This window comes from Centropristis striata, chromosome 16, assembly GCF_030273125.1.
Source record: "Centropristis striata isolate RG_2023a ecotype Rhode Island chromosome 16, C.striata_1.0, whole genome shotgun sequence".
Taxonomy (NCBI): Eukaryota; Metazoa; Chordata; class Actinopteri; order Perciformes; family Serranidae; genus Centropristis; species Centropristis striata.
In genome coordinates, this window is record NC_081532.1 from 24,473,105 (window position 1) to 24,493,987 (window position 20,883).

At 39.4% G+C, this 20,883-nt stretch overlaps 1 protein-coding gene across 1 annotated transcript in view; it reads left to right on the forward strand.

Annotated features, from left to right (window-relative positions):
- Nucleotides 1-312: 312 nt before the first annotated feature.
- The window catches only part of gabra2a (gamma-aminobutyric acid type A receptor subunit alpha2a), a 38,380-nt gene continuing 17,809 nt past the window's right edge, over nt 313-20,883 (forward strand). Inside the window, exons 1-5 of the mRNA XM_059352922.1 lie at nt 313-505; nt 780-856; nt 2,780-2,892; nt 7,391-7,458; nt 19,282-19,502. Coding sequence (XP_059208905.1) covers nt 789-856; nt 2,780-2,892; nt 7,391-7,458; nt 19,282-19,502 — 470 coding nt within the window. The 5' untranslated portion in view covers nt 313-505; nt 780-788. The remainder of the gene's footprint in view (nt 506-779; nt 857-2,779; nt 2,893-7,390; nt 7,459-19,281; nt 19,503-20,883) is intronic.

Here is a 20,883-nt window from a genome sequence, read left to right on the forward strand (position 1 = left end):
CACTTGCTCTGTGGTATATCCCCCATAATGTTCCTTTAAGGATTACTGGCTCTGGGTTCTTATGGGTTAATGTTCACATGATGAAGCTTCTTCTCCTCTCCTTCTTTTCTACATTTAATCAACCAAAATGAAATAATTTAAGTAACTATAACACCTATTAAAACCCATCGATACCATTCCACAAGCAATTTCATGCAACTTGCGCAGTTGGTTTCCGTCGTGCCCAGTGGTGCGCATTAATGAATCCCTCATTAGCAGGAAATGTTCGCTTCTCTGCCAGCGGACCACTCCGCCTCAACATTTCTCCATCACAGTGAGCTACAGCAGGGCGCTGCTGTTGGTACAGTGTGTCTCAGGTTAGTCTCTGTGAGCTGTGGGGATTCCCTGTTGGAGGAGAATGGACGGACAGTAAACGCGCTCATCTCTTAAGGTTTTTACTCTCATCTTCAGTCAAAGACTCATCTACACTGTGCTTTGTCTCTTTTGGACACCTGTCGCATTTCAGGTAGGCAGAATCATTCGATTATAACAATAAAAATAAATGAAAAATAGAAACAGCTGTGGAGATCTCTTTGTTCAGGCGTGTTTGGAGTTGGTCTTCCTCACAGAGTCCTGCTTTAACTGAAGTGAACAGAAGTCCAGACTGAGCCGGTGTACTGTTTGTCTTTATGGAGACGGATCTCGGTGTGGGCTCAGTTTTATTCCAACAGCTGGAAGGAGCTTTGTGCCGCTCCGTCTTGTCTTTACGCGCCCTGAAAGCGTCTCCGTCTTGTTTGCAGGCTTCAGCTATGAGAGGACGGTGGCGCTCACATCCCATGTCCGTACTGCTCTCTTTGATCGTTCTGTGGCAGACTCGGTAAGTTTTATGTCATTCATATGTGTTTTGATAAATTAAAACAAAAGATGATAAATTAAAACATAGGCTTCCGTAAGGATGGCAGACTGGCAGCGAAGAAAGGCAACTCCCGGCTCTCCGCCTTTCCACTCAATTGTTGTTGTTGTTTTTTTTGTTTTTTTTTATCAGGATGTTTGGTTCAACAGCAGATCTCTGCTACAAGTCGACTATAACCGTAATGAAACGCGTTAAGGCGATAACCATTAGTAATAACGGTTGCTCTGAGCGCTCTCTCCACCTCCCGTTGGAAGAGGAACACCAGACCTCGTTGATCATTCTACCAATTAAAGGAATATTTGCACATCACCAAAAGATCACACGTAAATTAATTTTGTAAGCTACCCCTTGAGGGTTGTTCTGGTGCTCTGGTTAGTTCGGCTCTTTATCCTCTTTATCTGCATCAATTTATTTGTATTAATCTCAACTTTAGGAATTATTGCCCATCATGATGCACTTCCCCTGAAAAAAAAAACAACCATAGCGGTAGCCTAGTAAAAGGTCAAACCAGAAGTTAACGCCTTATTTCATACTAATCCAAGCATCCAACTGGAACCCCATTATTATTTTTGCTATCAAAAACATTGTGTACTGAAAGAATAGAACAGCACGGCTGTGGCTATGCAAAATAAAAGTATCAAACAGAAAATATAGGCTACCTAACGTTCTTTGGGAATTGATTCACCTGTGTAGTGGAAATGAGTACCTCTCTTGAGTGAGAAATGAATCAAAGATCATGTCTGGTTCCTTTTAGTCGTCTTTATTATCAGACATCAGAATACACTGCCTAGGTACAGCGGAGGAGAACTTTGTCTAATCTCAAAGGCTGCTGAAAAAAGGATCCTTCTCCAATAAAAGCTTTAGTTCTCTCTGCTTTTCCTGTCTGTGTCAGATCATTTAAACAGTTCAATGTAACATCCCACATCCCACGTATAGGGCTTGTTTTTCCGTGAACGAGCACGCTGCTAAGTCTACTTTTTATCCTTAAAAGGAATTCAACGTATACTGTTTATATTCTGCTTCCACAGCCTCTAATGTCTGACAAATCCCAGATCCTACAGTACGTTATTTCTGGTTTAAACTGGCTGTTGCATGAACAAGAGGTCACACTGAGGCCTTTTACTAAAGCAGGAGACTTACATTAAAAGTAACATAAAACATACCACTTGTAACATAAAACATACTGCACCTGGTTATGTATTACTCAAAGAAAATATTTATTTTATAACTACAGAGTAACTTGGTGTTTTTACTTACAGGTGGAGGGAACATACTGTGTCTTTTGTATACTGTACTTACATATAATATAATATATATAAGGGGCTTCAGCAGCCTGAGCTGGCCCAGGTTCATGTGGATTGATGGTGCTGTCCCACAGGGTGCTGTTCATGGTTGTTATGAAGTGCTGTAGGTAGAAAAGCTGCACATTAAACTGCTGATTTGAAAACCAGGAGTTTCCATCTGACAGCTAATGCTGTACAGGATGATGCACTTTACGTCTTGTCAGCGTGGACCTGTCCTAAACAGTAAAGGGCAAAAACACTACGGTTGCTGCCCTATATTAAAATAAAAATGTGATACGTTGAGCTATTGGTCATGTCATAACCTGCAGACTTAGCGTGTCTCCTCTAACAACTCTATGGTGTCCCTCAAAAACAGCCAATGGCAGGCAGTCTCAGCTGAAACCAGAAAGTCTGACATATATATATATATATATATATATGTCATATATATGTCACTATGTCTAGTATGAAATAATCTGGGGTAAAAATGGATTTGATATCATAGGTGGAGATTACCAAGATGTGTCATCACCCACAGTTAGTTCTAAGTAGTATAGTACTGTATATTTTAATAGCTGTCCATAATAACATGTCTTTTATTTAGGTCAAAAGCAGATTCCAATTCAACACGTAACACCAAAGACATCACAACATTCACCAAGATCCTGGACAGTCTGCTGGATGGATATGACAACAGACTGAGACCTGGCCTGGGAGGTAACATTTGTCAGACCATTCCCACACTTTTTTATCTACACCTAAAAAGGGATTCTCTAGTTAGTTACTATTGCTTTCATAAAGTTGGGGGACTCACAAGAGAGAGATTTTAAAATTAATGGTCAGAATCGAAGCAGCAGAGAATAAGATATCCTGACTTTTATTGTCATAGTAAAGGGCTGTTTCCACTACCGGACAATACCCAGAATGAGGCGGGTCTCACTCGCCAAAACGCCCCTAATTTAAATACGAGCAGTCCGGAGCCGGCTTTTGTCAGGACTTTTTTTGTCCCTGTAGAAGAGCAGGGTCTTTTTTCTCCCCTGAAAACAGCCTGGTTGCTGATTGGATAGATCGCTAAGCAGGATGTGATGTAGTACTCTACACGACAACAACACGCCATTTGTAAAAGCCGGCGAAGCAGTGTTCCCAACTTAGCCACTTTGTTGCTAAATTTGGTAACTTTTCAGACCCCCTTAGAGACTATTTTTCAAGAAAGCGACTGGAGACAAATCCAGTGACTCCTTCTTACTCTTCTTAACGAGCCGCTAACGAGCCGGAGGCCGGCTTGTTAAGAAGAGCCGCCGTTAGCTACAGTTAGCTACAGTTAGCTCTGTAGCAGTACAGTGTGTATGTGCTGCTGCTGCAGGAGGTGTTCACTTAGTGATCTCTGTTTGTTTACAACAAGCACCAGACACTCTGTGCACAGTTAGCGATGCCGTTAATTCACAATCTCTATGTTTATGATCAGCGGAGACTCTGTGCATAATTAGCCATGCTGCTTTCAGCTGCTGACGTTGTGCACAGTTAGCAACGGTGAAAACCATACGTCACCTCCAGAGTCTCTAAATCCCTCTGGGGGCTAACTTGTATTGGAGACACGCAGAATGAGAGGACTTTAGAGAGGGTGTGGCCTGAGACTTTCCCAGTGGACACTTTCCCCCTAGTGGAAACACGGCTTATGAGTCAAACTCAAACAAAATCCTACATTTCCCATAATTAAATTTAAATACAACATCTTTCAAACTCCATATCTGCAGTTTATATGTCAGACTTTCTGGTTTGTATTCCAGAAAACGGTTAAATGAAAACTCTGAGGGACAAACTCACAAAAAATATTGCACAGCTTTTGCAACCACTCAACATGCACAGATTAGACAAAAAGAAACTGTTGCATTCTTACAGCAAAAGGGTGAAAAAGGGAAAAACACACCTCTGCCTGCACTGCCAAGCGAATAGTGCACATCTTTAAATGAGATAATGTGCATACATTTGGAGCAAAGTAATTCCCTTTATATGCAAATGAGCCTTGCAAAAAACAGTCCAATTTATAAAGGCCAGTGCTGTTTGCTACACACTGTTTGAGTGAAATGATTGTGTCTTCAGAGAACTAGTGGTAACTGAGGGCATTTATGAGGGGTGTCCACTCAGACGCCTTTATTTTGGAGTTCAGTGACAGGATGCTCCTCTCAGCAGAAATGAATGAGGAATACGATAAATAAGCACACAGAACTGTTCTTAATATGCTCACGTAAGCTCAGCAGAAACTGGACTGTGTGTGTGTGTGTGTGTGTGTGTGTGTGTGTGTTACCTTTTGGATGTGTAGAAGAAAACAGAACATTAGTTTCTGACTAATATTAGTTTCAGCTGGTCTGACTCTGAAGTAGAGCTGGGCGATATATTGATATAAATAATATATCGATATATTTCTAAATGTGATATGGAATTAGACCATATCGCATATATCGATATAGTTATTTTTTTTCTTTCTTTATAAATAATTGCTGCCCTTACTAGGGTTTGTCATATTTAGTTATTTTGTAATGTGCGTAATTCTGTGGACAGTCCCAAGTCTTGTAGGTTGTGCACTAGTTTGTGCTATGGAGACTGCATCCTCAATGAAACGGTTTCCCATGTAGGCAAACTGGTGGCTATCCAGCTCAGGGGGGATATTGTCCTTGATGTATTTCAGGATGAGCCTCTAAAAGCATTTTAATATAATGGGGGTCTGTGCGACTGGCCAGTAATCATTGATGCAAGTGACAGCTGATTTCTTGGGCACAGGTACAATAGTGGATGACTTGAGGCAGATGGGGATTACAGCTGGCTGCAGGGAGAGGGTAAAAATGTCCACAAATACTCCTACTAGTTGGTCAGCACATGACGTCAGCGTCCAGCCTGTCACCCTGTCCGCCCTGCAGCCTTGGTGACGTTGACACTGCAGGATAAGTCTGCTGCTGGTCCTCAGGTTGTAGCAGCTGGGCTATCTCTCTAAGAACTGGTTCAGGGTCTCAGGGAGTGCTGGTTCATGGCTGGTCTGCTGGTTGTAGGACTGCTTTGTCCTCCATATGACACTAAAGAGACGTGTCAGTCAAGACAGCCCCACAATGTCCACATCTTTCAGCGTCTCAGGGCAAATCTCGTCCATACCAGACCCCTTGCCTCTGAAGAGCTTTTTGACTACATCAGCAATCTCTGCCAAAGGTATTGGTGAGTCTTCCCCAAAGTCTTCAAACTCTGAGGCAATCTCTGTTTATTCCTCTTCCAAATTAATAAAACATACCTAACAGATGAGTGAACAAACAATCATCCAGTCAATAGTAATTTCCTCAACTTCAGCCAGATCTTGGACATGTGCCATAACAGGCTAAAGTTCAGACAGCACTTTGAGTGCTCTGAGTGCAAGATGTGAAAAATAAAACTTTGTCATAGAGCTAAACCAAATACATCACCGGAAAGGTCTTGGCCTGGAGAGTAACATATATCAATTTCAAGGTTCTATAATATTCTTGCTTCTTCAGATCACTCCGAGCCCTGCTATTACCCAGCATGTCCCCTGACATATAGGCAGCTGGGCCTGAAGCAGAGAGCGCACTGTACTGTCTAGCCATGGTTTCTGATTTGGAAACACTTTGATGGACTTGGCTGACAAGACAGTATCAGTGCAGACAAGTAAGTAGGCCACGACAGATGATGTCTGCACCCTCCTTGAACACTTCCCCAGTCATGTGTGCTCAAAGCAGTCCTGTAGAACGGAAGTAGTTTGTTCACTCCAGACTTGCACAGTTTTCACAGTTGGTCTTGTCCTGCAGATGAGAGGTCTGTAGGCCGGGGTCATCTCAAGTGTGATGTGGTCAGATATGCCAAGGTGTGAATATGCTGCAGCTCTATATGCCCTGAGATATTGGGGTATACCTGGCCCATTATATCAATGCCTCTGGTTGAAGTTGATGTTTTTATGACAATTTGGCAGCACTGCTTTCAGTTCAACATGGTTTAAGTCTCCTGCCACGATCACACCTGCCTCTGGCTGTGCAGTCAGCTGGTTGTTAATGGTGCGGCACAACTCGTCCAATGCTAACTTAGCACTAGCCTGCGGTGGTATTAATACAGTGTTACACAGCACGGATACAGGACTCAAATGCAGCGCTTGGGAGGCAGAAACAGGAGGTAACCAGTCTTTAATCACAGGCAAAGGTTCGGTACACGGGAGTTCAGTCAGGCAAGGCAGGCAAACAATCCAAAGGGAGGCAAGGCAGAGTCCAAAAAATATATATATTTATATGGCAAAAGAATAACGAACATTACAAAAGACCTAAATAAAAAAAATGTAAGGGTAGCATTTTAATATAAAGAAATAAAAAAACTATATCAATATATGCAATATGGTCTAATTCCATATCACATTAAAAAATATATGGCTATTTTATATCGATATATCGCCCAGCCCTACTGCGTGATGTAATGCTCAGATGTATCCTGTCCATCTTGTTTATGAGTGACCTGGAGTAAGGTTTCTTCAGGCCCACACACATGAAGACTGGATGGGCAAATTTCCATGTTGGAGCCTTCTTTGTAACACCATGGCATAGCCTTTCACAGGGAGGCTGATCAGTGTGATGTCCTGGTAATAAGAGCACAACCTCCAACCTTCAAACTCTGAGGCAATCTCTGTTTATTCCTCTCCCAAATTAATAAAACATACCTGACAAATAAGTGAACAAACAATCATCCAGTCAATAGTAATGTCCTCAACTTCAGCCTACATGTCGAAGTATCCTTGAGCAAGATACTGAACCCCAGATTGATCCTGATGCTGTGTTCATCGGTGTGTGAATGAATTCCCAATGGTGGCAGGTGGCACCGTTTAGGGTAGCCTCTGCCATATATACATATATATATATATATATATAATGTTTACAGCTTGGTTATACTGTTTCGTCGTGGCTAAAAACTATGAAAGCAGGTTTAACTGAAGGCTAATTGTAGGCTTAAACTAATGTTACTTTAGTAATAACTCATTGCACTACACCTTGTGTACAGGGATAGCCTCTGCTACTTACATTTTGATCAGTCTTTTATTAATCTTTCTCTTGCCCTCCAACCTTTAGAAAGGACAATACTGAAAAGGAAAAATGGGATTTGCAATAATCTGTTAACTCACTTGTCTTTTCTATGACACATATGATTTTATACAACGAATTTCACTCTGTCATCCTAGACCGAGTAACAGAAGTGAAGACCGACATCTATGTGACCAGTTTTGGTCCAGTGTCTGACACAGATATGGTAAGTCTCACACCTCACCTCATATCTCATCTTCTCAGGACCAAAGACAAAACACAAATGGCTTCAGCTCTCTAAAAACCCTTGACTGACCACTCCAAGCATTAAAAAGCAGTTTCAGACATGAATCACTTGGTATTAAAATGCTTTGTTTCAGGTGTGAACAAGGACCATGACAATATGACAATATGTAATGTGTAAGAGGCTCTGACGCACTGGCAGCTAAAACAACGCGATTTGATAGCTCAGAGACATATTTTAAAGTAAGGAAGCTCAAGCTTTTTTGGAAAGAACCAAATTTCTACAACCAAGGATGTCAAATATTACAATATTATATAACAAGTCACTGTGGCTGCAAGTTCAGTTGGATGTTAGGGTTGGTTGATGATACTGATGTATGTATGAGGAGAGTATAATTACATAGTAAGATTTATTAAATGGTGAAATGATAAATGGAGTGCACTTATATAGCGATTTTATCCAAAAGGCTTTACACTACACTAGGGGTCTCAAACTCAAATTACCTAAAACTAAATTACTTAAAAAAAGGCACAAAATGACCAAAAAAAGACACAAAATGACTAAAAAGACACAAAATTTTAAAAAAGACACAAAATGACTGAAAAAACACAAAATTACCAAAAAAAGACACAGAATTACCAAAAAAGACACAAAATTCAACTGAGCCACAATTGGTATCATCAGCTTCCAGCAATTATATTTAAATAAAAGTTAGCTTTATTCATAAGTTATGAGCATGGTCAGGATGTTGGTTATAGTATGACACTATTTAAGAATTAGACTGAAGATAACTGCTGCTCTGTCAAAACCTGTCTCTGTACCTATCTGGCAAGCTAGGCATTATTATAATTATAATTAATAAATTCCTCCCATACCAGAGTTTTTGCTTTTAGCACCCGTCGCCTCGCACCCTGGGCAACTCCGTAAAAGGAGAGTCCAGCCTCATCCACAGGTGAGCTTCAGTAGCTCACGATGTACAGGTGACTTACGATCCATTTAATTCTGCTGTAGTGAATTAGAATCCAGCTCTAACCGATCTGGCAAACTTTGTATTTTCATCCCTGTGCCTCACTCCGTGCCTCTTAAAGACTTCGCTGTGACGATAATTCTGACCCAGGACTAGATCGGCATCGCTGGGGTTTGCCCTGGCTGAATTTAAGAAGCTACATCTGCTAACTGAAGGTCTGTCTCTGGAGCTGCTGTCTGCTTTCCTCCCAGTGAAGTCTATGAGAGGCATGGAGTGAGGTGGATCACACAAGTTGGAAACAATCTTATGTAGCAACCATTGGAATCTAATTCTACAAATAGTATAATACAAAAAATGTTATTGCTGCCTAATCATTATCTGACATTGTGCAAAAATATTGGGTTAAAACGGAATCATTCTTACAGAAAACCAAAACAAAGTAGGTTTATCTAAAAAGCTCTATAGAGCTGAGAGGAACTGCAGAGCTGGTGATATATATATATATATATATATATATATATATATATATATATATATATATATATGCTTTACTGTTATTATTTTTTTTTACAGCGGTGTTGTCTCAAAGGAGAGACCGTTTAAACTGAAACAACTCCAAATAACAATGCCAAACACAGGGATTTAGTCCAGGACTCCATCTAAAGAAATCTCTCTCTAAGCCGACATGATCCTTCATAAAATGTAAGGCTTGTCTTGCTGGACCAGTTCAGATGTAATTACACACGTCCAGCAGATAAAATCTTTCAGACAAAGACCTGTCAGCTCAGCTTGTCCTGTTGCTATTGGAAACCCAGCCACTCCAACCAGGAGGGTGATGACATGGCAAGGGTCAGACTGTGTTAAAAATGAGATCTGATCGTCCACGGCAATGCAACCCTGATATGGAACAGTTTGATGTATTATTACATATTAATGGTCATTACCATATATTGGCTTCCTTTGAGCAGCCCTTTTTGTCATACATGTGCAGGTGCTTACCATAGACTGGATATAGATATTGAGCGTATTCACCCTGACGTTACCCATTGGTTTGTTGACTGCTGTTCGAAGCATCAAGTTCCAAATTATGGCTGTCGCCATCTTGCTTGACACCCACCACCGTCTTTGGTTTTAACTGGTAAAAACCATATTTGGACAGGGGAGGAGCGAGGGGTGGATTTATGGGTGGATCTGCCTGAGAACAGAGGACACAAGCCAGGCCCCAAATCATCTTTCAAATCAGCTTAATCATCTATTTTCTTCTACGTCGGACCAATATTTACACAATTAACATCATGTTGTATTAAAGAAGACTTGAAACTAACGATTGAGATCTTAATCTTGCCACAATATTTTTTTCTCTAAGGTAATAAATCAAGTACGAAGTAGTCTCATTTTGTATTGAGAGAGATATAGGACCGGACTAATTTTGCAACCCGCGGTTCCGACCTCTGCTGGACTTTTGAAAGATTGCAGGCTTAAGGCACTTCTGCATTTGCTTCATTGCTTAGACCAGGAGGTTGCTGCCTGGTGCTCATTGGTGAGCCCTGAATTGTACTTACTAATAATTTTCATTGCAGAGAAAGCTGATTTACAGCTGTAAAACATGACCAAGGTGTGTCGTGCTACTTGGGTTAGACCAGGTAAAACAGCCTCAGACACTGAAGGAAGTGACCTGCTACTTTCTGGCTACACTGTACTGTCTTAAGACATTATTAGCTTGCAAATCAATGAGCTCCAGCTGTAAAGATCCAGCATGTGGCTATCTGAAAGTCTGTGGCCTGCTTTCACTGATGAGGAATGTATTCTGTATTAGTAGGAGGAGCTGCTGTCAAAGGCTAAAGCTGTCAGTTTACTGAAGTTTCCAATCAGCTTGTCATGAAGAAAGATCTCTCTCTCCCTGAATCCGTTCCTGCACATTGGAAGTGTGCATGCTGTTGAAAATATATAGCTTTGTCTGGAAAGCGTGGATAACTATCATCAAATCAGAATCAACACAACTGGTGTGGCCCTGCAGCTTTAAGTCTATCTCATTAAGGTGCCATTAAGGATCCATGTTACATTATGATGAAGTAGTGCAAGAGGTCTTTTTCATTTGCCTTAACTTCTTCCAGGATGGGATGAGGATGTCCTTAGCAAATTGATGAGTTTTCATCATTGTATTCATGATACACAGCTAAGTATAGGGCTGTTTCCACGACCGGGTAATAGCCGGACAATACCCAGAATGAGGCGGGTCTAACTCGCCAAAACGCCCCTAATTTGAATACGAGCAGTCCGGAGCCGGCTTTTTTAGTCCCTGTAGAAGAGCAGGGTCTTTTTTCTCCCCTGAAAACAGCCTGGTTACTGATTGGATAGATCACTAAGCAGGATGTGACGTAGTACTCTACACAACAACAACACGCCATTTGTAAAAGCCGGCGAAGCAGTGTTCCCAACTTAGCCACTTTGTTGCTGAATTTAGCGACTTTTCAGACCCCCTTAGCGACTATTTTTCAAGAAAGCGACTGGAGACAAATCCAGCGACTCTTTCTTACTCTTCTTAATGAGCCGGAGGCCGGTTTGTTAAGAAGAGACGCCGTTAGCGCAGTTAGCTACAGTTAGCTCTTTAGCAGTACAGTGTGTATGTGCTGCTGCTGCAGGAGGTGTTTACTTAGCGATCTGTGTTTGTTTACAACAAGCACCGGACACTCACAGCACAGTTAGCAATGCCATTAATTTACAATCACTATGTTTATGATAAGCAGAGACTCAGAGGCTGCTGACATTGTGCACATCATTTCTAGATTTTTCTAGATCTTTTCCTGGATTTTCTAGATTTTTTCTATATCATTTTCTAGATTTTTAAAGCTGCTTCTCAATTTTTTTCTGAAGCATTTCTAGATATTTCTGGATCTTTTCCTGGATTTTCTAGATTTTTTTTCTAGATCACCTTCTAGATTTTTCTAGATCCTTTTTATTTTTCTAAAGCTTTTTTAGATATTCCTAGACTTTTTTCTAGACTTTTTTTCCTAGTTGTTCTGAGAGCTTTTCTTTTTCTGGATTTTCTAGATTATTTTTCTAGAATCTAGAAATGCTCTAGAAAAATCTAGAGAAGGATCAAGAAATGTCTAGGAAAGCTTTCGAAAAATTAAAAGGATCTAGAAAAATCTAGAAAATTATCTAGAAATACTCTTGTAAAAACTAGAAAAGATCCAGAAAAAGATTTTTTTTAAATCTAGAATATGATCTAAAAAACAAATATCTAGAAAATCAAGGAAAAGATCTAGAAATATCTAGAAATGCTTTAGAAAATTCTAGAGAAGGATCAAGAAAAATCTAGAAAATCTCTAGGAAAAACTAGGAAACAAATAACTAGGAAACATTAAAAACATATAGAAAAGGTTTAGAAACATTAAAGGGACTGTAAAAATGTAGAAAATGATCTTGAAAAAAACTAGAAAAATATAGGAAAAGATCTAGAAATATCTAGAAAAGCTTTAGAAAAATTTCGAGAAGGAGCCTTAAAAATCTAGAAAATGATCTAGAAAAAATCTTGAAAATCCAGGAAAAGATCTAGAAATATCTTGAAATGTGTCAGAAAAATCTAGAAAATGATCAAGAAAAATCTAGAGAAGAATCAGGTAAATCTAGAAAAAGATCTAGAAATATCTAGAAAATAATCAAGAACAATCTAGATAACCTCTAAGAAAAACTAGGAAAAGAAACTAGAAAAAAAGTCTAAAAATATCTAGAAAAGCTTTCGAAAAATTAAAAGGATCTAGAAAAATCTAGAAAACGATCTAGAAATACTCTTGTAAAAACTAGAAAAAAATCCAGAAAAAGATCAAGAACATCTAGAATATGATCTACGAAACAAATATCTAGAAAATCCAGAAAAAGATCTAGAATATCTTAGAAAAGTCTAGAGAAGGAAAAGCTCTAGATTTTTAGATTGTTTTTTTCAATATCATCTTCTAGATTTTTCTAGATCCTTCTCTAAATTTTTCTAAAGCTTTTCTAGATATTACTTTTTTCTCAATTTGTTTCCTAGTTTTTCTAGAATTTTAATTGATGTTTCTTGATTATTTTCTAGATTTTTGTTGATCCTCCTCTAGATTTTCTTAAAGCATTTCTTGATTCTAGGAAAACAAATCTAGAAAATCCAGAAAAAGATCTAGAAACATCTAAAAAAGCCTTACAAAAATCTAGAGAAGGATCAAGAAAAAGATCTAGAATTTTTTTTAGGAAAGCTTTAGAAAAATCTAGAGAAGGAATAATATGGTGTTTTTCTGTCTTTTATGGCCATATTACACTCTAATATGTATCAACAGACTATAATTGACCCATTTTAAGCGTTTTTAGGAATTTCGCAATTCGACCATTCGACCAAAGACATGCTGAAAAGTCAAATAGTTTGACCAAAAGTAATAAAACACCATATTATGGGCTGTCCAAAAAATGATCCCCTCAAAAAAAAAGTATCAAAAATGGTCAAATTTTACAATGCCTAAAAATGTTTCAATGCCAGAAAAAAAGACAAAAGACGAACCCTTTTCTGGATTTTTCTAGAGGTTTTTCTAGATTTTTCTAGAGCTTTTCTGGATTTTCCTCGAAACTTCTCTAGATTTTTCAAAAGCTTTTCTAGATTTTTTCTAGATTTTTTCTTGATCCTTGTCTGGATTTTTCTAAAGCTTTTCTAGATATTTCTAGATCTTTTTCTAGATTTTTTCCTAGTTTTTCCTAGAGCTTTTCTAAATTTTTCTTGATTCTTCTCTCGATTTTTCTTGGTCCTTTTCTAGATTTTGTTTTAGTCTCTAACCTGGGACTAACTTGTAGTTGAAACACACAGAGTGAGCAGACTTTTGAGAGGGTGTGGCCTGAGACTTTCCTGGTGGACACTTTCCCCCTCTAGTGGAAACACGGCTTATGGCAGCATGTGTTGACACAGCGACTGCAGCACTGGAGCCCTTAATGTACAACTATAAATACAGCTCATTAATCTACTGGAGCCTCATTTTAGTTTCAGGTCAACTTTACGACACATTTTTGGGTTTTGTTCCCCATCATTTACAGCATAGTTGTGCTATGAATGGATATCCCCATATCAAGTATGGACAGGACGAGTGATTCCAGAGAGCAGCAACCGTGAATATGGCATGTAATACTGTATTAAGATGGGTGGGATTTTTTTCATGTCTTTTGTTATAGACTTCCAGTGTGCTGACAGGGAAACCACTCACTGAACTGCTTCAACTCTCTCTCTCTCTCTCTCTCTCACACACACACACACACACACACACACACACACACACACACACACACACTGCCTCCTGCTTTAAAAGCTTTCCTCAGTTTTTCCATCACAATCCCAGCCATCAACCCCATTCCCACCCCCACCTGGCTCTTCTCAAATATTTAAGTGGCACAGAAGCAAGGGGCAGAGGGATGGAAGTGGTCATGATCAACACAGCACCTTCAAAAGAAAGAAAAAAGGAGATGGTTTCATGTTTAATTCATGCCATGTCTCCATCAAACTTGCAGCAGATAATTTCACCCCACCACTGTGTCTCTCTTTCCTCTGGCTTTGATAGCTTGGCTCAGATACACACACATATCCACCATGCATGAACACACACACACACACACACACACACACACCTTCCCTTTCCATGATAGATTGGACGGCTCCCTGCTGTGCTCTCTGCCTGGTTGTTTGTGAAGGTTTCTCAATGCTGGATTATAATGTCCTGTTTGTCCTTCTCACTCCAATACTGTGAAAGCAAAAATACAGATGCTCAGAAAGCCAATACACCTGCTTATTTTATATGTTGAATTCTCCATTTTTGGCACATAAAGACTTCCTAAATTCTATTTTAATATTTTAAAATGAAAATCATACAAGGGCTCCACGATAAAAAAAAAATGTAATTGTATATAATTGTATGTAATGTTTTGTGCTTCCTGTTATTTGAATATTACAGTTCAATCAAATTTTTAGGGCAACGGGGCAATCACACCGAGCAATGGTCCCATACAGCAATAGCTGTTGGGACCAGTGCTCGGGGCAAACGCAGATAACTTTATGTGATTTTAATCACACACACACACACACACACACACAGGGGTAACTTTATGCGATTTTTGTAACACACACACACACACACACACAAATGCACACTCCTCCAGATACACACGTTTCTCACTCACACACACACACACACACACACACACACACACACACACACACACTTTAAGATTAAAGGGCATAGGTTGCTGTATAAAGAAATACTTGAAAAGGAATGCTTGTTGTAGGTGTGCTCCTTGTATATAATATAGTATTATAACATTACTAGTATTAACTGTTTGACATCTCTGAAGAATCTCATCATAGTGTACACACACCGGCAGTAGCCCCTGTGGCCCTTTCAGAATTTCCCAAGAGGAAATTTTCTAGTTTCAATTATTGTGCAGTCTTAATATTTTATTACATTTTCATGTCTGCTTCAGCATACAGCTCCTTAGACCCAAAAAAGTTAAATGTAAGCCGGTTTTGGTTTCTTATTATGTCTTTGACATTAGTTTTACTAGTTTTATATTAATTCAATGGATTCCTGTTTGGTTTCCATCCAAGCAGAAAGCCAGCCTTTTATCCAACAAGTTCTCCAACCTAAACGACAGCAGAGGTCGTGTGTCAGTACCACAAATTACGGAACAAAGGTACCTTTATTGGCTTGCGTTTCACTGCACATATGTACATGTAGTTCCCAGCTGTAAAAAGTCTGCAGTGTCTGTGGATTTATGTTATATAACCACTGACCTAGGTTTAGGGCCAAACACTGCAATTGTGGCGTGTATCAAAAATGGAGGGAGCCTGGTTATGGTGGGCTTTGGTGAGGACTTTAAAGTGGATTTGCTAGGGGTTGGGAGCCAGTGGAGGTTATGGAGGACAGGAATGATGTGGTCACGGGTACGAGAGTGGGTGAGGAGACCAGAAGCAGTTTTTGATATACTGTAGTTTCTTGAGTGTTTTGGATGTTGCAGTAGTCAAGGCTGGATGTGATGATGGCACTGGTGAGGGTCTCAGCAGCTGAAAGGGTGGGGGATGGACGGAGGAGGGCAATGTTCCGGAAAAGCCTGTGGAAAAAGGCTGTTTTAGTGATGTTTTTGATGTGCTGCTTGAAGCAGAGGGTTTGGTAGGAGGTGGCACCAAGATTACGGACGTGAGGAGAAGGGAGCACAGTGGAGCCATCAATGGAGAGGGAGAAGTTATTGGTGGTTTTGGTGACAGATTTGGGAATGATGATGATGATTTCTGATTTGTCACTGTTGAGTTTGAGAAAGTTGGTTTGGAGCCAGGATTTTATTTCAGTGATGCAGTTAGTGAGGGTAGAGTGGGTGGCAGGAGTGATGGCTTTTTTGGAAATGTGGAGCTGAATGTCGGCTGCAAAGCAATGAAATTGGAGTCCATGGTGGCGGATGATGTGACCAATGGGAAGGGTGTAAAGGATGAAGAGGGGGCCTAGAACTGAACAAACTGACAAAGTCGAGTTGGTGCAAAAAATTAAATAGTTTTGTCTTTTCGACCACCACAGCCCGTCTCTAACTGCCGGTGCAGCTCTCCCACCATTTAAAGACTAGGCCCCTCCCACTGGACCAAACCTTCTTTAATGGATTCAATTAAATACTCAATTCAACCCCGGTGTTTCCTCATCAGGAACCCATACAAAGTCATCCTACGTTTACTAAACACACATCAAAAAATTATCAAAACATTCACATAATATCCAGACCAAGGAATAAATCTATAACCACATTTGAACACCCCCATCAGTTGGTTTGGTGCAGTGGGAGGGACCCAGCAGGCTCCCACTCCACTCAGGCACTTCAAAAGCCAGCCAAACACCATGCTCAGGTCCTTTGCCACTGACCAGAACCAGAAAGTGCTGTGGAGAGAAAAGAAACAGACAATTCTACAAGTCAATATCTACAATAAGCCAAAACTGTGTTTGTGTGTGTTACTCAGGAAATGTGTTTGTCTGTGTTTCTGTAACCTCATGGAAGGAAATAGCACAGGAAAACCTGCTAAGATGTTAAATCTAGTTTAGTTACACCAAACTAGCAGTAGCATGCTACCTGGCTAACAAGTGGCACGTGAAATGGATGGTGGTGTGTAGTGCTGGTGTAGTGTGTCACCAGTGGCAGGGGAAACTGTCACAATGCACATGGTCAATTATGCAAATTAGGCGATGATTATTTAGCAACTTTTAAGACAGCAAATAGCTACTTTCCTTACTGAGGAGTTGGCAACACTGGTCACTGGTAGAGCAAAGAGTCACACTGAGCCTGACAGCAACCAGCTACATTCCCTTCTTATTTAACTTACAAACATGAACCCGTTCATCGGTGTGTGAATAAATTCCAAATAGTGGCAGGTGGCACCGTGTAGGGTAGCCTCAGCACCAGTATGAATGTGTATGTGAACGGGTGAATGAGCGCAGTCTGCGCTTTGGATAAAACCGCTATATAAGTGCACAATCAAATAAAAATAAAAACTATTGTAATTTGATAAAAAGTAAACCTTATTGTTTTGGCTTCTGATGGTTGCGAGGATAGCTAACTCATGCGGTGTGATGTGGTCTGTACATATACTGGGGGTAAGTAGAGAGGCAGGATGAGAAAGATGTTTCCACACTGTTGGAGGGATTGAAGGCCTCACTGATATTGATTTAAACCACGGCTGACACTTTGCCTCAGGGAGCAGCTGGAGCTGAGACTGACAGACAGGGCTGAACCCGGCCAGGTGTCGCACTCAACCAAGCCATGATCATGTGACAAACTCTGAAGCTGAATATACAACACAACATGACTGATTTGAGAACACAGTGTACCATGCACATGTTTGATTTGGTGTTAAACCTCTGAAGTCCAGCAGATTTTGGTTCAAATTTGTCAACTTCCTCTGCATTAATTTCTGTCTCTGTTAGCATCTTTCAGTCTGTCCTTACATCACATGCATGGCTCCTTTTTCTCCACACAAACTTGGCTATCAGTCAGATTTTTCATTTTATTTTAATTAACAAAGTATAAAGCTGCCAGGAACCCAAAATACAAACAAAAGACACAGGTGGCTTTGGAAATGCATCTTGTTTTTTTTAACCATTTATACTCACAAAAACCACAGAAAAAATAATAAATCTCTTAAATCTGTCTCTTTGCATGTAAATTAAAATAGTAATAGTTTTCATTGTAGAAAGAAAATTCACGTTTTAAAAATGGTCTAGAAACATAAATGTCACACTGTGAAAGCTCCTATGATTGAACTTTCAACTGGCTTTCTCAGCTTGTCTACATATCATATATAAATAAAGTTATTACTGTAAATAAAACGTGTATTTTCAATAAATAGATGGTCTTCAGAGGGTTAATAGACAAGGTATTATTCACTCAAGCAGTGTACTGGTATTTTACATGCCAAGCCACTTGGCTTGCTGGCATCCTGAAAGTGAACAAAACAGAACATTACTGATCATGAACATAAATGGATCAACAACAACTGCTTCTTCTCCTGCAAATTAACATATCCACATACGGGTCTCACACTGCAAAAAAGGTGTGTCTAAAAACAAGGTAAAAACAATAAATCTGAGGGAAATTATCTTGCTGCATGGACAGATAATTTCTCTTGACAAGATTTCTTAAATTAAGATTATTAAATCTAGAAATAAGCATGTTGAACACTTAAAATAAGAAATTAACTCTTAAAACAAGATAAATTAAAGCTGCAAGCAGCGATGAACTGGCGCGAGCAGAGTGACCTGATGATTATTTGTTTCTTACCAAGATAAAACCACTTAGATTTAGAAGTTTAGAATTTATCTTTAAAATCTCTTCTTATCTTTAATTTAAGAGTTAATTCTTATTTTAAGTGTTCAACATGCTTATTTCTAGATCTAACAATCTTAATTTAAGAAATCTTGTCAAGGTAAATTATCTGTCCATACAGCAAGATCATTTCCCTCAGATTTACTGTTTTTACTAGGGTCGGGACTTGATTAAAAAAAATAATCTAATTAATTAGAGGCTTTGTAATTAATTAATCTAAATTAATCGCATTTTAATGGCATATAAATATTTGACCTGAGAACAGTGAGAAGTAATTTTTTTCACATGGATTTTTAGTATACCATTGAATAATGATGATTACATAAGCTTAAGCAACAAAAATATTGTTTATTTTTGTTCAAGTCCAACAGACCAGTGCAATTTTTGCCATTAAGTGTAGCAATAGCATATTTAGAAATAACATACATTTCATAAATTCAGGTAGCCTATAGGTAGGTAGACCTTCTGTAAACTATAATACTTAGGTTTTTTAAGTAAAACACAATCCACGCTAGCTAGCACACTAGCCGCTAGCTGCTATATGTTTAGCATTAAGGTGATATTTGAGGCTGGATGTGCTGCGGTGATATGTGAATTCCTTGTTGCATAGCAACACAACCATGCTCTTATGGACGCTTCCATCCGTTGGTTTTTAGTAACTAAATGTCCCATCATCCACGGGGCCAACCAAATCGTCTCATCAGCTTCTTCCTTCATGTTCACTGTGGTTTGTTGTTGTCTGAACTCATGAACGCTAGTTGGTGCTCCAGTATAATGGGTCCGCCTGAAACTCATCCAGTGAGAAACGTTCCACGGTGCAAAAATAAGTGAGATTAAAATGCTTAAATTTTTTAACGCGTTAATTTTTGTGTAATTAATTAATCTTAATTAACTTGTTTTTAGACGCCCCTTTTTTTTGCAGTGCAGGGGCCTGCAACTCCTTTTAATGACTTTTCCCGCTCTGTCTCTCTCAGGAGTACACTGTTGATGTTTTCTTCCGTCAGAGTTGGAAGGATGAGCGATTGAAGTTCCATGGACCAATGAACATTCTGCCTCTGAACAACCTGATGGCGAGCAAGATCTGGACCCCTGACACCTTCTTTCACAATGGCAAGAAATCTGTTGCCCACAACATGACCATGCCCAACAAGCTGCTGAGGATCATGGAGGATGGAACCTTGCTCTACACTATGAGGTAGCTACTAGTATAGTGTGTTAGACTTGAACAGGAAGTGTAACCTGTGCAGTTTCCAGGAGTCATCATTGCCATCTATTTGGACAGCGGTTGATATTTTGAGTTTACAGTTCTGTTTGTGTCCACCTGATGGATGTAAGATTAATATTCACTCTTGTTTAGCTCTGTGTTTGGTATCTACCAACTCCTGAAGAAATTCTCTGTCTCATAAGCTGCTTAATGCTGCACTGTGTTCAGCTAGGTCAGGGGCCGGCAACCTTTACCAACCAAAGAGCCGTTGTTGGCCAAATAAAGAGAAACAATATCGTAAAGGAGCCACAGACCTTATTATGAGCCTTACTATGAAGATAAACTACTTTAAAAATAAAATCAGCCAACCAACATTACCAATTGGTCATAATGAGCATTTATTAATTTGATTTTGTCAGAATGCAGCGAGGACCCAAGTACAGATGAGAGGCTCGACACCGAAGAAACATCTCAGGAGATTTGAAATCAAAAGCTAGCCTAGCTAGAGAAACTCAAAACTAGGCTTGAAGTTGGCAAAATTTAGAGGTTAAGGCGCTGAGTTGTAGACTTTTGTAAGCTATGGTGCATTTTTTGTTGACTTAAATGTTAAAACTTTTTTTTCAGTGCTATATAAAAGCTACATATTTTTACAATTGAAGAATACAACTTGCTTTGGGTCTAAACCAATGATAATTTAAAATGAAAATTAAAAAATTAGGGCCGGGACTTTAACGCGTTAATTAAGATTAATTAATTACACAAAAATTAACACGTGAAAAAATTGATGCATTTTAATCGCACTCATTTTTGCACCGCGGAACGTTTCTCACTGGATGAGTTTCAGGAGGACCGATTATACTGGAGCACCAACTAGCGTTGATGAGTTGAGACAACAACAAACCACAGTGAACATGAAGGAAGAAGCTGATGAGACGCTTTGGTTGGCCCCGTGGATGATGGGACATTTAGTTACTAAAAACCAACGGATGGAAGCGTCCTTAAGAGCATGGTTGTGTTGCTATGCAACAAGGAATTCACATATCACCGCAGCACATCCAGCCTCAAGTATCACCTCAATGCTAAACATATAGCAGCTAGCGTGGACGCTAGTGTGCCTATAGCTAGTGTGCCTATAGCTAGTGTGTACCTACCTATAGGCTACCTGAATTTCTGAAATGTACTATATTTCTAAATATGCTATTGCTACACTTAATGGCAAAAATTGCACTGGTCTGTTGGACTTGAACAAAAATATATATATATATATATATATTTTTGTTGCTTAAGCTTATGTATTCAGTTATTATTCAATGGTATACTAAAAATCCATGTGAAAAAAATTACTTCTCACTGTTCTCAGGTCAAATATTTA